Source organism: Corvus hawaiiensis, chromosome 20 (assembly GCF_020740725.1).
Source record: "Corvus hawaiiensis isolate bCorHaw1 chromosome 20, bCorHaw1.pri.cur, whole genome shotgun sequence".
Lineage (NCBI taxonomy): Eukaryota > Metazoa > Chordata > Aves > Passeriformes > Corvidae > Corvus > Corvus hawaiiensis.
Window position 1 is genome coordinate 2,602,653 of NC_063232.1, and position 16,133 is coordinate 2,618,785.

A 16,133-nucleotide genomic window follows, 5' to 3' on the forward strand; every position below is an offset into this window, starting at 1 on the left:
CATTCTGACTTCCCTGTCATCTGCTCATGTGCCACACCGGCATCAATTATGAACATTTGGGACTGACCTTTTAAAATTTAAATGTACAATAACCTGGACTTTTTTTTTTTTTTTTCCCAATATAACCTTATACAAGGAGGAAAAAAACCCCACCACAGCAACAGACAGGAAGCCAGAGCTGCTGGACGAGCTGTTATCACAGCCCAACACCTATCAGAATCACAGCCTCCTGGCTGCTGCACCACCACCGACGGCTATTGTTGGGAGAGCAGAGCACAGAAAATCTCCCGTTCTGGAAGCACATGCTTTCAAACAGAACTCGGAAAAATCCAGACGGGATCAGCTTCAAATGAAAGAAACAGCTCTATTTGCACATCCTTCAAAGGGACAGAGGGGGACAGAGCAGGGCTGAGGTCCCACAGGTCGCTCAGCCACAGCCCCAGAAAGCCCAGGGGAAGGAGTCACCTCCATACCAAGGGCACTGACTGCTCCATTTCCAGTCAAATTCCTTGAAACTAAAGATTTCCATCAAGAACAACCAACCTGATTGAAATCTGCAGTTGTAAAACATGGGGAACAAGTCTCTAGAGTGGCTGGCCAAGCCCCAAAGTGCAGGGTGAGATAAATTATGATCCAAAGCACGCTGGTAGCAAACTTCACATCCCCAGGATACCGAATTACCTCAAATTACACAGGCACAGGAATTCCTTCACAGGGTTTCTGAACCTTAATGCAAAGAACAGTCCCAAAGACACCACAAGTAATATGAGATGAAAGACAAAAATACAGCTTCAAAACTGATTCTTAAGATATGTGCATCGGTACTCACAAACACAAGAGGGGCTGTTGGGAGTTTAGTTTGGTTTTTAATTAAGTCAGCCACATCTACAAAAGAAATTATAAACTTTGTATAGGTTTGGCTGATTAAATGGATCCTAAGGAATGAAAAATATGCAGAGGTTGTATTAAGGTTTAGTTTCTGTTAGTTCTAGACCAACTGTCTGGTAGGAAACATATCAGCACCCTAGGTGCAACATTCAGAGCTTTTTCCAGGCTGGCTGCAAGTCTCTTTATGTGGGGTTTGCTGCAGTGTCACATTTAACTTTTGCCATGAGAGAAATATTCCTTTTACTAGAAGAGTGTTCCAGACTTTGGAGCTACAGAGGTGGCATTACAAAGCACCCATGGCAGTGTTTGGGTTTCTCCCACAGGCCTGAAGTGATACCTCTGAAGAGCCCAACTTTCCTGAGAGCAGAGAATATCCCAATTCTAGATATTCCTGGAAGGGATGAGCCAAATTTGCCACGAGAATACACATCTGTTAACCATTCCCCCCACTTCATTCTATAAAAGCCAGTGCTCAGAGCATCACATGGTATCGAGCTATCTGGTAAGAAATACTGAAATTTCTCAACAATAAAATATCTTACACAGATCTGCCAAAGCTTTTTACATATTTTTCCAGTAGCTCTGGGCTACACATTATGAAATTGTGTGAGTAAGCACACAATTCCTTCAGTTATTTTCATCAAGCATGCTGATATTCTGACCTTCTTTAAAAAAGAAGCAGAGCCTCCAAATTAAACAAACACTGCTATTTTATTTTAAAAGCTTTCATCAGCTTTTCCAGCTGCTCTAGAGAGCTTTACAGAATTACTCCAAGACAATCCATGACATAACTAATGCTAGTTTAAAATCGCAGTTTGGTAAACCAGTTCCTCAAAGGAGGAAAGCCCAGACTGTGCCAACACGATATTGGCCAAAATAGTTAAAAGTAAACTTCTTACTATTGATTTATAGCAACAACACACAGGAAAAAAATGGATGGGCAAGGACACCCTGGAGAGGAAACATTTGCCCTGGCCAGGGTGGAGAAAGAAATGCCTGGAACTAAAGGACAAGTTTATACATAAATTAAAAGCAGCAGTTCACAACTACTAATAGAAACACACACAAACATGTGCTTCTGCTTCTTTTGCTCCAAAACAGCCTCTAAATTTCTTTCAAGTTTAAATTTATTGCAGAAGATGCCAACAATGGCCAACTCCACACCCAAAAAGCAAAGCCACTGATCTTAAAATTTCCTGCATGCAAGATTTAACACATTATACATAAACACACACACACACAAAAAAGCCACACAAAAAACCCCATCATCTAAGCTTTAAATTACTTTGGATTTTAAAAGCTGATTTGGGAACAGCGATTAAACTTGTTCCAGCTAACCTAGTTTTTATTCATTTCATTATTTATTGCTAGGCAACATAGACCGTGTCAAACCACATTAGAACCATGAGAAGAAGTCCTTCCAATTTAGATCAAAAATTCTCTCCTTGCCCTCCTCCCCCTCAGTGTGGAGGCCACATGGATTCTTTTAACACCAGCATTCCCAGACACCACCCTCTTTCTGACCAGGAGCTGACATTCCAAACGCTCAGCATCTCCCATAGGATGGAATTTATCCAAAGCTCAGGTGGGATCTGCAAAGAGCTCTCTACAATGAGTCTTTCTTGGTGTTTGCTGGCAGAATTAGTCCCAGTAACCTGCAGGTCCAAGGCAGGTATCTCTTCATTCAGGTATCTTTTTCTTGCTTTCTAGAAGGCTCTACCTTCTTTCCCAACCTCCCCATTATCCATGGTCTGGACATGGGCACCAGCACAGAGGACATTGTTTACCACATTTAGCATTACTTCCTTCCATTGTAAGAAAGTTTTGAAGAACTCCAAAAAGGCAGAAAAATAAGAAAGAGCAGAGACCCAGGCTCCAGAATAAATCATACACAGGAGTCTCTTAATTAAACCTTTCTTCTAGCACAAAGAATAGACCCTCCAACTTCTCTAATAAAGCAAAATAAAGCCTCCTACCTTTTGTTTATGGGTTTCTCATCTTTCTCGTAAGGCTTCACAAACCATTTGCCGATGCGGACGAAGTTCCTGTTCATCAGACACCTCTCCAGCAGGTTGTGCACGGCTTTGAACAGCAGAGTGCGGCACTCGTAGGAGAGCCCGTTCTCCCAAACCCCATCCTCCTCTTCTGCAAGGCACAGGGAAAACAGAAATCAGCACTGAATTCCATCCTCTTATTTCAGACATATCACAATGCCCTTTTCTCTCTCACAAGTTTTTAAGATATTCACAGCATAACATGCAACCAAAACCAGCCTGTAATGTTCAGATAACTCTACTTACTTTATAACAGAGCTGCTAAAAGTGATCAGCTATAAAAATATCTCAGCCCCCACAAGGAAAGAAGATTCAAGTTATTTGTACACAAAAGGAAACAAGTAGCACCAGCACGTTACATATTTCAGCCTGCAAAAGCACTGTGTGATCTGTCTGTGAAGTGGCTCGTGTTTTGGGTAGTCTGAATTACTCATCCTGCAGAGTTAGGTGACAATTAGGCTTAAAAATAAATTTCCCAAAGCCAGACTTTTAACATATCCTGGTGTCTTTTGAGCAGCATTGACTGAGGAAAGCTGGGAACAAAAGTCAGCAATCAACTGACCCTCAATGATCAACAATTTGCTAGAGATGACAAAAAATACTCAGATTCAGAATATTGGTAAGAGCAATCTGAGTCTCCTCAGAAGACTCAAAACTGTCATTAATCTCTTTAATTCAACATTAAAAATGAAGATATTTAAGCAGCCTAGCCCTACTTTCTGGTGTACACACAGAAGAGAAAAATCAGCAAGACAAAGCCCAGTTCCTACCAATGGGATTCTGAAGTCAAACACTGACATCTTCTGTGCCCTACAAATCAAACACAGGCATGGAATGCAACTTGCACAAGCCAAGTTGATTTGCCAAATGGAAAAGCAAGATTTATGACAAGAAACTGCAAACTCTTCCACCACTCTGGCTCCTACTCAGCGTTTGAACGGGGTCTAGAGGCCCTCAAAGCACAAGCACTGGTCCCAAGAGCTGCACTGGCACTAGAATTCCCTTACCCAGGTAAAACAAGGAACACCTGAAAGTTCCTGGGGTGTCTCTCAGGATACATCTGATATCACTCATCCCCAGCAACACTAATAAGGAGGATAAGATAATAAAGCTTGAGATATTGTCCTTAAACCACTGGCAATCAGATCTTACCTTTATGGCTCTAATTCCTCATATTTTGTGTTTTACATCTATCCCTAAGGATCTGCTCCTGGTATCCTTGGACTAACCTAGCAGAGTTACTCTTCAAATGCCATTGCTTTTATACTCCAGGTAGCAGCAGAGATGAGAAGTTTGTCTGACATAGATAAGGAGACATATTTTTACTCCAGTCTCTGGATAGTCATGGAATAATTTAGGTCGGAGGGGACCTGTGGAGGTCGTTGCTCCAACCTCCACACAGAGCCCAACGTGAGAACAGGTTGCTCATCTGTCACATTCACTGTCCCTGCACATCTCCAGGGACTGGAGCTTGAGTCCAGCTCTGCTTCAGCACCACAGGTCTGACAGCAGTGCCCTGCCTGCTCACCTCTCCTTCACAGAGCATTTTGGCTCCACTGCTTTGCTCCATGGTCAGAAAACCTCAGCAACACAGCCAAGTCCTTGCATTTTAAATCCCCCTTGGAAATAAGCCCCTTCACCTTTCTCTGGAAGCCATTTACAAGCTTAAAAGGTTGCAATATTATTAACTAAAGTCTCGGTATCCTTAAATTAGAGAGCATCTAGAAAACCAGACACCTAAGAGTTTTAATTAGGAAAAAAACCTTACAGATTATTACAATAAACCATATTTAAGACAAGGATGACAGAGAAGGGAATTTCAATGCTATTGGAACCAGAATGTGGTGACCATGTTTGTGTTTTGCTATATTCCACACAGGGAAAAGTACATTTTCACACACGAGCAGTATTGTGAGTAGAAGAAAGTTACTCCCGGTAACTCTGAGGGACAGAATAAGAATAAACAGACCTGCCCCATCATTTATAAAAGAGGAGGTGTGCATCATTACAGATGAATCATTCCATGAAATAAGTTTCTGGGTAAGACAAGGAAAAACAAGGAGCAGCATTTCCCAAAGCAGAGACCTCACCACGCCTTTCCCACCCTACCACCTTACTCCAGCCTGGAGTTCAGCAAAAGCTTGTTTTCAAAAACTGCAAAGCTACAAGATAACACAGTAACTCACTAAAGAAACATCATACACCACTCTTGTAACAAAAAGCAACAAAAGTCCAAAGTCAAAGGGTGTAAAGTGCCAGTGCCAAGCACAGAGGTTGTTCCCCAGCTCCAGCTCTGGTGGATGCCCCAGGCACAGCCCTGTCCCACAGGCAGCAACTCTGCTCCAGAGCAGGGCCAAAAAGCAGCTCAGCAGAGCAAACATTAACTCCAGAGCTCAGTCATATTGGACTTTACCTGCACAATAAACTCCACACCATTTCAAAGGTTACAGACTTGGTTTGTACATGGCTCTTGTCATTTCAAGGAATCGTTCCAAGCACATCCCCTGCATCCACGACCTTCTAGAAGAGGGAATGGAAGGAGCTAATTCCAGTTCTATGCCTAATTTTGTTTTGGCATATTAGTGTAGCAATGCCACAGAAGATGCCGAAATTGCAGAGACTGAAGTGACAGTGTTTTGATGGTCACACTGTGGACACAAAGGAGAGGTTTCCATTCTCTGTACTCAGGTGCTTCATTTACCGTGATCAGCTGTGCTGACCACCAAGTTACAAGCAAGTTTCCAGGCAAGAACTTGCCTCAAGATGTAACTCTTGAAAGCTCTCCTCCCTTAGATTATTACTGAACCAGAGAGTCCTTAGTTGAGTGTGTTATGTGGGGAAAATGTAAGGCATGAGATGGAAATCACAATTAAAACTCCAATGTTTGCTCACCAGGACCCAAACCCGGACCACCTGTTCTGACTGAAGTGCACCTTGCCACAGAAAGGGAAGGTAAAAGAAGCTGTCAGTTCAAGAAACCCTCATTTCAGAACATTATTCCAATTCATGCAAAAAACCCAGCAGTAAGTGTTCTCTGACTTTCTGAAATCTATTTAGTCATTCCCCTTCCCCCATTTTTAGTGGTGGAGAGAAGCAAACATGACATCTGCTCACATCTGCCAACTATTTTTCTTCTTAATTCGAACTGTTGTTTCTCAACATGAGAAAACCCCTCCCACTTAATAGAAAACTGTACACAGCAAACCATTCATTAAAAGAGGGGGAGAGGAAGAGGCACTTTTGTCTTCTAATCTTCCTTAAACAATAAATTCAAATGTTCAATCTGATAATGGTAACAAACCAAAATAAGTTGCTGGCTCATTTTCAAAAGGTGCTAAGCCACAATTTCACTATGGACAAGTGTTATCCACAAAAGTGCTCTGGCAACCTGAAGGTTACAAGTACTTTATTTTTGATGAGTTCTCTCAGCTGTCCAAAGCACTCAACTCTTCCCCAGCACACTTATCTTTATGTCACTCCATTAAACAATTTATACCCATATCCCACTGCTCCCTCTCTCTTTACATCACATATTAGACAGTTTTCCTCAAATGAAGCTAAAAATTATCAGGGAATGAGGAATTTATGGAAACAATGGCCAGGAAAAAGCAATTTGCATGCTACACATAAATAAACTTTTTCAGTCAGCACCTTTTTGATATTTCCAATTTTATTGGAGGCCACTTGCCTTCAGTACTTCTATGTTCTCCTTTCCATTCTTCCTACAGTTAACCTGAACCAGTAAAGTTCATTTTTACTGATTACGCCCTTCTGTCTGTGTGCTGCTCTTGGAGAAGTGAAGAAAAAATTTGGAGCACCCTGAGAATATAAAACTCTTGCAATTTTTAGTGAATTCTGAAAAAGGAGTATCTTTAAACCTTACAATTTAATTCATGTCAGTTTTTTAAAGCCTATTGTTATTCACAGATCTTTAGCCAAATTTATTAATCAAGGATTTCTAAGAAGTAATATATATTACATAATGACAAATCTATATTGTAAGTACAGAGACTTGAAAATACAATTTTTAACAAGACTTTTAAGAACAAGGATTTCCCTCCTTCCTTTAACACACAGACCACCAGTAAGCACCAGTTCTCACACAGGCTGAGTGTTTACCACACCATTGAAAATATCTTCCTAATGCTCAATGAACCTCTAAAATAAACTATGCAAAGAAACAAAGCCTCCACTTTGGACTACAATCCCCCCCAATTACTTCAATTACACAGGATTTATGAAAAAATCCATTCTTTCATATCATGATTGAGACTTGTCTTTTGGAAGCATTTCTTACCTCACAGGCTCCCTTTTTGCCATTATGTGACTTTGCCAGTTATAAAAACACTGACAAACCTGATATACACGATTAAGTTTCCTATACAAACCTCAGATTCCAAGGGAAGTAAATAAGCAAAGCAATGTGAAATTGCTGCAGTACACAATATTGTAACGATATGACAGAAACACTTTGAGTAAAACTTTTCTATTTAAAAAACAGATTTTTGAAATACCTTAAATTGCTCAAAGTGAGACTTACACAGCAAAGCTACTGAAATACTGTTTTGAGGGCCTACATCCCTTATGAAACAAGTGAGAAGCAACAGATTTTGCAGGAAAAAAGGAGACCAATACAATTTTAAAATATCAATTTAAGAATCTGAGTAAGACAACTGAAGTTTGTTCCTAATAGAGTGGTATCTCTTATCTCCAGTCATTGAACAGAATCTCAATACAAGACTCTGGATACCCAAACTGTCCAAAATACCACACTGAAAATACTCAGCACCATTCCAGGTTAGGTTTTGTGCTGCTTGCCCTTTACCAGTATCACACATAGAGGTTTTATGCTCTCTACCCAGCAGAATATTTTCTAAATACTGACAATTTAAAAGTAGAACCTTCCTGTAAGAGTGTAGCCACGGCTGTTTAAAAGGATAACAAGGTAACTGCTCTCCCTCACTCTTTGTGGGGTGTAAGTTTGGCTGCTCTGGGCTACACTGCCACAAGAAAAGCTGAGGAACTTGCCAGCTAAATGATCCAGCATCCTCCTCCTTCACTGAGTAATTCCATATGCAGGTACATGTAACAGTGTAAGTAACATATTTCATTGTTCTGATTTATCCAGGTCATTATGCATGTGACATTGTACACACAACCAACATGACATGATGCCAAATCCTCACTGCCTGTGACAAAGCATTTTTCACCTGACTCCACAGAGATTTCACACACATGTTGGTCAAGAAAGAAAAGGGGGGAAAAAAGTTAAATCTTTGTCACCTTTGAGCTCACAGCACGTCACAGAAGTTTGATAAAACTGCTCCAGTAATTTTTGCATAATGCTTATCAGCAGTTTTGCTTAAGTGGCTACATCTCTAACATGGAGGACTAAAGAAATGCTGAAGCATCAATGCAGCAAGAACACTTGGAATGCCTCTCCTGACTGACACAGAACACACAGATCCTTCCCAGACAAGGGGCTGCAGCTCACCGTGCTCACATCAGGTGCAAAATGTTTTTAAAAGCATCCTTTCCTTTTGTATTTTTTTTTTTCCTGTAGGAGTTAAACGATCTTAGGGAGCAATAGTTATTTTAAAAAAGCATCACTGGCTGAACTCTTTTTCCAAGCTGCCTTTGCCAACTCCTTGCAACTGGCAGGGTTTGCAGCCCCTTGGAATGATAACTGGCTCATCCTCTGGTTTCCATTGTCCTGGAGTAATGAGACACTCAGTGCTGACATCAGCACAATCTCACTGATTTTTTGGGGACAGGGATTTGATCTATAATGCACATGCATCAAGAACTACACAACACATATTAGTCTTTGGTGCCATGACTGTTTTTACCACACAAACAAGCATCAGGATTCTTCCAAGATCTCCTCCAACCAGCAATATTTTTATACATTTCCCCCTCACAGAAGCATGAGCAAGATTGTTCAGCAAACAAAAACTGATTATCTTCATATATGACAGACAACTCTTTAATCTTTAAAGTAAATTAACCAAATCTAATAGACACCAGAATGAAAAAGATGCATCTTGAGCTCACCATTTAAAAGATGCAATTTGAAGGTCAAAGCCATATAGCAGCATTCCCCTATCCCAGCATTAATCAAATTGTGACCATTTCCTTGGGACTATGTCTTGTACATAATTCATACCCGACTGTTCTCAGGTTTAAAATCATCTACAGTCAATTTTAAAAAAAAAATAATCCAAGTGTAGAGGTAGCCACATGAAAATAAGAAAGAACCTTTCTAATAAAACAACTGCTGATCAGAGCAGTGAGAGACCATTGCCTTCTGAAATTGGAAGAGATATCCTACTTTAAGGTTTGAGTTGCAAGAATTACTATAATCAAGCCTCACCGTCAGAACAAAAACATAACCTTTGAGGTTGTTAGAGGCTAAAATAACATTTCACTAACTTCTGTCTGCCTCTAGCTACGTTGGGTTAGAAATAGACCTCTGTTTTTTCGGCTGTATGTACAGTAAGTAGGTTCCTAGGGAAGGGAAAAAAAAAAATGATTGAGTGAAGTCAATATTCCTGATCAATCAGCATCTCTGAACAAGTCTCCTTTTGACATGCCCCCAGGCAACAACAATCCCTGACCATCAACAAGACACTTAGCCAAGGCTTGGAATGAGAGCTCCAACACAGCCATGAGCAGGATTCAAACGTGACTCCAGGGCAGAGAGTGAACTTCTAGAAGGTACAGCTGAACACAGAGATAGCATTTATTTTTTCAACATAGATGTACATTCACAACCCTGTACATCCCCTTTTGGAGGGATCTTGGGAAGGGGACAAAAGGGTTCTGGAAGGCTGACATTTTTCAAATCCCCCAGGGCTGATAACCAAGATGTGTTCCAGTCACTGAACACCTATTGTTCACTGGAACTACACATCACCAAAAAAGTCACAAACTGTCAAAATACCAACCTCTCTTTAACAGGCAGAATTTCATACCAAAGGGAGCCAGAACCAAGAGTTATTAACATGGCTCTGGCAGATTTCTAACCAGGGCTCTCTCAAGGGCCCCTTCCCCAGGAGAAATCTGTCCAAAGGCACTAAGGGACAAACTGCTCCTTCTCTCCATCCTCCAGGACAATCCTTCACCTATCCAGCAGCAAACTTCTAAATGAGGCAACACCTCAACCTCCAGCAGCAAACAATTTCCAATCAATTTTGCAGGTAACAAGCCTGTGTTAAGAAGTCATTTATCATTCCCATTGAAAATGTTACAAGCAATCATTGGGAGAACAAGGCAGTGTGAATTACCAGGAGAAATTGTCCACCGATGAAAAAATCCATTAGGCTACGACAAAGGTCAGATAACATTGTTTGGGTTCAGCCATAATTCTCTCTTCTATGAGATCCACGTTAAGATTTTGTGTAACAGCAAAGAGAAAAAGTGCAGATGTGGGCATCCCCTCAGCCACCTCCTCTACAATCCATCTGATGAGGATCTGTATCAACTCCTGGCCAGAAGAGCCTCACACACACTCACAGATTATGATGTCTCTTTTCCATTAAAAGAGGACAAAAACGTGTCTGCAAATCCCAAGGTGTCAGACAAACCCACACCCAGACACAGGTGACAGCCTCAGGAGTACCAGCATTACACAGAACACGTGTGGAACAGCTCTGTGGAAGCACAGGCACCCACAGGTGACCTGAACAAAGAAAATACCCAAAGACATGCCTGGGAGACTCTAATCCTCCACTATCTCTCCCTTATACCCTAAGAGAGGTTAAGAATTGGTAAGTCCCTGGGATGATACCTGCTTATCTGCCTGTGCAAAAGGGTAATTCTGTACAAGCACAAACAAGATGCTGATCTCAAACTCCAGCTACAAACCACCACTGTTTTCAAAAGGTCCCTCTGTGCTAAATCACCAGGAGACAGATTCAACAGAAGGCAAAGAAAGTTGCTCAAACAAATAATTTTAATGGTTAGGTAGCACAAAATTGCACTTTCCAAATGGCTTAAACTTCATTGGATTTCCCATTCAAAACGTACTTGTCCTGATTTAATCCCACAGCCAAAAGCACACAAAATTCACACAGGTCCTTCCACACAAGTGTTGATCTTGGCTCAGGGCAGGCCCAGGCCAAAAACACCCAGCACTGGGTCTAAGTTAGATCTCAGACACACAAAGGATGTTCCCTGCAGGTCAAAACTGAGGTTATTTATAGGTCAAAATAAGGAAGCCTTAAATGCACTAAAATATCAAGCAAACTCCAGTGTAAGTGCCATTTAAAATGCAAAGTTTGTAGTTCCAGGACAGACAGGAATAGGAGCAACAGCCCAATCTTTGAAGTCAACTATTCAAAGAAGTAAACATCATTTCAGTGCGTCAATTGTTTTTCAGATCACAATATTTTTGTATGAAAATTCCACACGTTATTAAATTGTTTCAAATCAACTTCCTCAGTGGCACTTTAAACTCCTGTTTGTTCTCCAGCTTATCCACACACACAGGCAGCATTAACAATTTCTGGTTACCAGGTCACCAAACCTTGGTCTCATTTTACACTTCAGTAATCTGAATACTGTACATTATTTGAAAGGAAATTAGAGTGATGTGTTTGTTGGTTGGTTTTTTTCTTCCCTAGAATTAGTTTAGTCTCACCTTTAGACTCACCCAATTTAAATATCTAACTCCGTCACCTTGCTGATAAGCAGCTGGAAACCATCTACGTGGGGAATTGAGCTCAACAAGTAAACATTTCCAAAGGAAGGTGCCAAATTTGAACTACAACATTATTGAGAAATACAAATATTGTCAGTCTTTCAAAAGGCTGGGTTTGAAAGCAGGTTCAGAGCACCAGGAAAAGGGGGGAGAAGAATCATAAAAACTGAAGGTTTACAGATTTTTGCATGGAAACAGCTGGTTAGTTCCAGGTGCCTCCTTCTGACTGATGGCTTCTCACCGATGGTGTGAATTCCAACCAAAACAATTCCAAATGGTTCAAGAGCTGCCCAGATCTCTACAGTTCTTATTACATAATAAAATGAACTTTACTATTTGAATTTGAAAACTCTAATTGCCCAAGATCCCAAAGGGATCTTATCAAAACATGTTTAAGCCATCACTTGTGAATCACAGGCATAGCTTTCAGCACAGCTTTCTCATGAAGTAGTTGCCAAAACTCATAGGCTTGTGTTTTGTTTTTTTCAAGGAAACAAGTGGGGAGCAAACCCCGTTTCTTGAAAATCCAGCAGTCCAAGGTGAGCTGAACACAGAGCCGATGGTTGATCACTGCTGTAATAATTTGGTGAGGGTAACAGCAATGTCTCTTTTCTAGAGACAACATTCCACCTCGTACAGATGTCAGGAGTACCAGGATGTTTCAGTGACCACAGGAAGGTACGACCAAGCTCCTACCTGAGAGATCATGATGGATCAGGTCAGCAAAGTTGGGGTCATCCCCCCACCAGAATATCCAGAGCTCCCTGCGCCCAGGCCTCTGGTCCCGGCGCCAGACACTGAGCACGTCGGCCTTGAGACAGCGGCTGAAGCTGCTCAGGATGGGATCCTCCTCCGTGACAGGGAAGAGAATGGGGGCAGATGTTGGGCCCTGCCACACGTAGCGCTTCCATTTAATCCCAGTTAGATCAGCCTGGGGGAGAGAAAAGAACAATCAGGTTGCAGGTACCTCCAGCAAGCACATCCTGCTACAAGGAGGTGGCACGGGGAGAAAGGGAGGATTAACCCCCCAGAATTTAACGGGAACCATGTTGGTAAATTTTGTGTGCCTTAGGAGATAAACTGGGAACAATCAGGCATCCTGGTTTAATAGCTCATTAAATAACTGCAGTAAAGCAAGAGCTGCTCATTTTCACTGCAGCTTTAAGGTTATACAGAGAAAAATCAGATTTGATTTAAAGTAAAAGAGTGAAAGACAAGTGAGCAATGTTATTATTCACAGACTGCAACTGTCCAATCTCCTGAACGCTTGCCTTGTCAAGGAACATCTTTCTTTTTGCTTATTTATGCAAACACTGCCTTTTCCATCCAAGATTACTCCATGGAAATAGGTGATACAGTAAATCACACATTCTTCCAGCCATCTACCACTCTGGAAAAATTCATAAGTTTCTCCATTGTAAAAAATTCTCTGTATCTCCCCCAGGAAGGCTCTCATGTTCACCGATTTTACCGAGAGCTATCATACTTTTCATTCCTCACACCACATTTCAAGAATTTAAATCCTAGTTTTATCATTCAATTACACGTTAGACCTGCATCCACACTGATTATGATCCACTAAACCACCTTCTAGGCAAAAATTAATTTGACCTTACACAGGGAAAGAGTTACTACTCTGTGTAATGGGAAGCAGACGATTCTTGGATTATCTACACCACAACACCAAGTTTTAGCACTAAGTTTTTCACTCGAGCACCTCACCTTAAGGCAGGTAGGGGAGGCATTGCCCCGGGTTCTCTTTGGGAAGGGAGAGCAAGGCAGGCTGGCATTTGTGAAGAAGTTACTATTTTTTGTCTTCCCAATATGACAACACACAAAAGATTACTGCAACATTTAAACCTAACATGGCAGCCTCCCTACCTTCAGCAGGAGAGCAATTTAGACGAAAGGTTGCCTGCAACAGTTGCTACTTCAGAAAGACTTTCAGATTTAAAATTGCACTATTAAGATGGAGCTGCAGGCCTGATGCAGGCTGCAGACACAGTCAGGCTGTCCAGATTCCCCTCCGTCCAAAAATATGAGTGCCACAGCTTGGCACAGGATTGTTGTAACAATCTCTAGAATCATAAATATCAGGCAGGCAGCTAAGATTAGCTCATTTGCATTAAAAGCTGATGAAACAGCTCAGCACAGCCACCAAAAAATTGCATCACAGTCCAGTTATATCGAATTTACTTTCGGAGCAACCAAAATTCAACAATGTGAACGATTTGATACTTGGGTTAAAAAAAGACTACAAAATGGTGCACATCAAAACACAAGACAGGGAGGGCATCACCAAAAGCAGCCCTCCAGAATAAACACAAGCAGGGAAAGGGATTCGTTTAAAAGCGAGGAAGAAGGGAGGCTTCGCCTCGGATTTGTCTGGGATGTCACGAGTGGGGAGGGAAAAGAGAAAGTTCCCCGAGATGTGGGGCTGGGAGGAGCAGGAGCAGCAGATCCCTTCCCCTGCGAGAAATACCACGCTCAGAGGCAGGAATAGGGAGAAAGGAGGAAAAGTTGGAAGGCACGGAAAGGGAAGGAAAAGGCGAGTTGCAGGGAGGCTACTATCCAGGAAGAAAGCGGAGGGAGGGGCGAGGCGAGACAGACAGCGATGGAGGGGAACCAGAGGGGCATGGGAGAGTTGGCTGCTCCAGGCAGGGCCTACTCCGAGGGCTCATCCAGCAGAAGCTCTGCTAAAAATGGCTGCTTTGCTTCCACTGCCCCTTCCCCCTCCCCCAGAGCTCCGAGCCCTTCCCTCGGTGGCCCCGGGCGTGTGTGCGCCGGGGGCCGACACTCACCAGGCAGAAGAGGTTGGAATGGCAATCCTCCAGGCTGGCCCCGTTCGGCACGAAGCAGGAACTCATCCTCACAGCCACAACCCACACGCCATTATCCCACAGCCTCCGACAAGAAAGAAAGAGACAGACAGAGAGAGAGAGAGAGAGGGAGAGAGGGAGAGACAGACAGCGAGAGGGAAAGGGGGAGGGGGGCTCTGCACACGCACAAATAATAATACAATTAAATAAGGGATTTACAGACACACGCACACGAAATAGTGGCAGGGGAAATAACCCGCGAGGAGAGAGAGAGGTATGGGAGAGGGGCGTAAAAAATATATTTAAAAAAAAAATTAAAAAAAAAAATTAAAGAGGAACTCAGAACGTTTTCTCGTCTTCTGGAGCTCAAACGGGGGTGTAAAGCCGCCGTGGAAGGGGAGAACAGAAAGAGGGAGGTGGTAAGTAATCCAACGACGGGAGATTAAGATCAAAATCCTCCCTGTTCCTCTTGTCTTCTCGTTCGCATAAGGAGGGGAGGGAGAGGAGGTAAGGTGAAGGGGTAATTGATCCAACAAGAGAATAAAAATGGGGTAATTAATCCAGGGGGGCTAGGGGTAAAAATCAGTTGACATCCCTCCTTCCTCTCTTCTCAGATGCCAAGCAAGAGAAGCAGGAAAAAAATAAATAATCCAGCGGGGGCAATTAATCCAGAACCCCCCCTCCGCTTCCTCCTGTTCCTTTAGTCATCAGATGAGAAAGGGGCAAATTGTGGAATGACTGGGAACGATTGGCCGTGGGAGAGAGAAAAATCCAGGCTCGTCTCTTCGGAGTCCGAGGGCAACAGGGTGTGGGGGGGTCAGATTCTTCTCCCCTGCTCCAAAAATATTCCAAATAAATTAAAATTTAAAATCATAAAAACAAACTTCAGGGGCCAGAAGCAAGGCCAGTCTGAAGAATTCGTAAAGGCAGAGCAAGAAAAATTTCCTGGGGTGTACCCCAAAAAAACATCTGCGGGGGCAGGGGAGGGGGGAAGGTATTCCTTGAGAGAGAAAGGCCGCAAAAGTCTCCTTAGCAGCCCAGCGGGGGATTAAATTCCCGTGTGGAAACCCCCCCTCCCCAAAACGAAATACTCTTCGCAGCGAGGGCGAAACCAAAATATCATCCGCTGGGTAAAAATTCTTTCCGTGGGGAAAGGAGGGAGGGGGAGAAGGGTGGAAGGAGGAAATTGCGGGTGACCCTCGAAGTCTCTTCGGGGAAGGATGGAGGAGTCTCCGGGAGGCCGATCCCCAGCCTTTTCGGGGGAGGAGGAGGAGGAGGCGGTAAATCGCAGAGTGTCTTCGGGGAGCCTGGTCCCCCCCAGCTGTCCTCGGGGGCCGGAGGACCCCGCAAAGTCTCTTCAGGGGAGCCCGGACCGCGCCGAGTCACGGCGGGGAGGGGGAAGCGACCCCCGCCAGACCCCCGGGCGCGGGGGGGCGGCGAGGCGGGGAGGGACCAGCTCAGCTGCGAGGCCGGTCCTTTAAAAATAAAAGGGAAAAAAAAAAAAAAAAACAACAAGACAGGGGAAAGAAAAAAAAAAAAAAAAAAAGGCGGGGGGGGGGGGGGGGGGGGAATATAAAGAACGATCGTCTTCGGCCGGAGCGGTCTGTCCTGGGGGGGGCGGGAGAGCCCCGAGACCGCTCGCTCTCCTCAGGTGCGGGTCCCCGCGGGGGC

General features: G+C 43.1%; 1 protein-coding gene across 1 annotated transcript in view; it reads right to left on the minus strand.

Annotated features, from left to right (window-relative positions):
* Positions 1 to 14,783, minus strand: part of MED13 (mediator complex subunit 13) — a 52,647-nt gene extending 37,864 nt beyond the window's left edge. Inside the window, exons 1-3 of the mRNA XM_048324404.1 lie at positions 14,445 to 14,783; positions 12,340 to 12,574; positions 2,865 to 3,033 (exon numbers count right to left, since the gene is read on the minus strand). Of these exons, the coding sequence (XP_048180361.1) occupies positions 2,865 to 3,033; positions 12,340 to 12,574; positions 14,445 to 14,510 (470 nt within the window). The 5' untranslated portion in view covers positions 14,511 to 14,783. The remainder of the gene's footprint in view (positions 1 to 2,864; positions 3,034 to 12,339; positions 12,575 to 14,444) is intronic.
* Between the last annotated feature and the right edge of the window lie 1,350 nt (positions 14,784 to 16,133).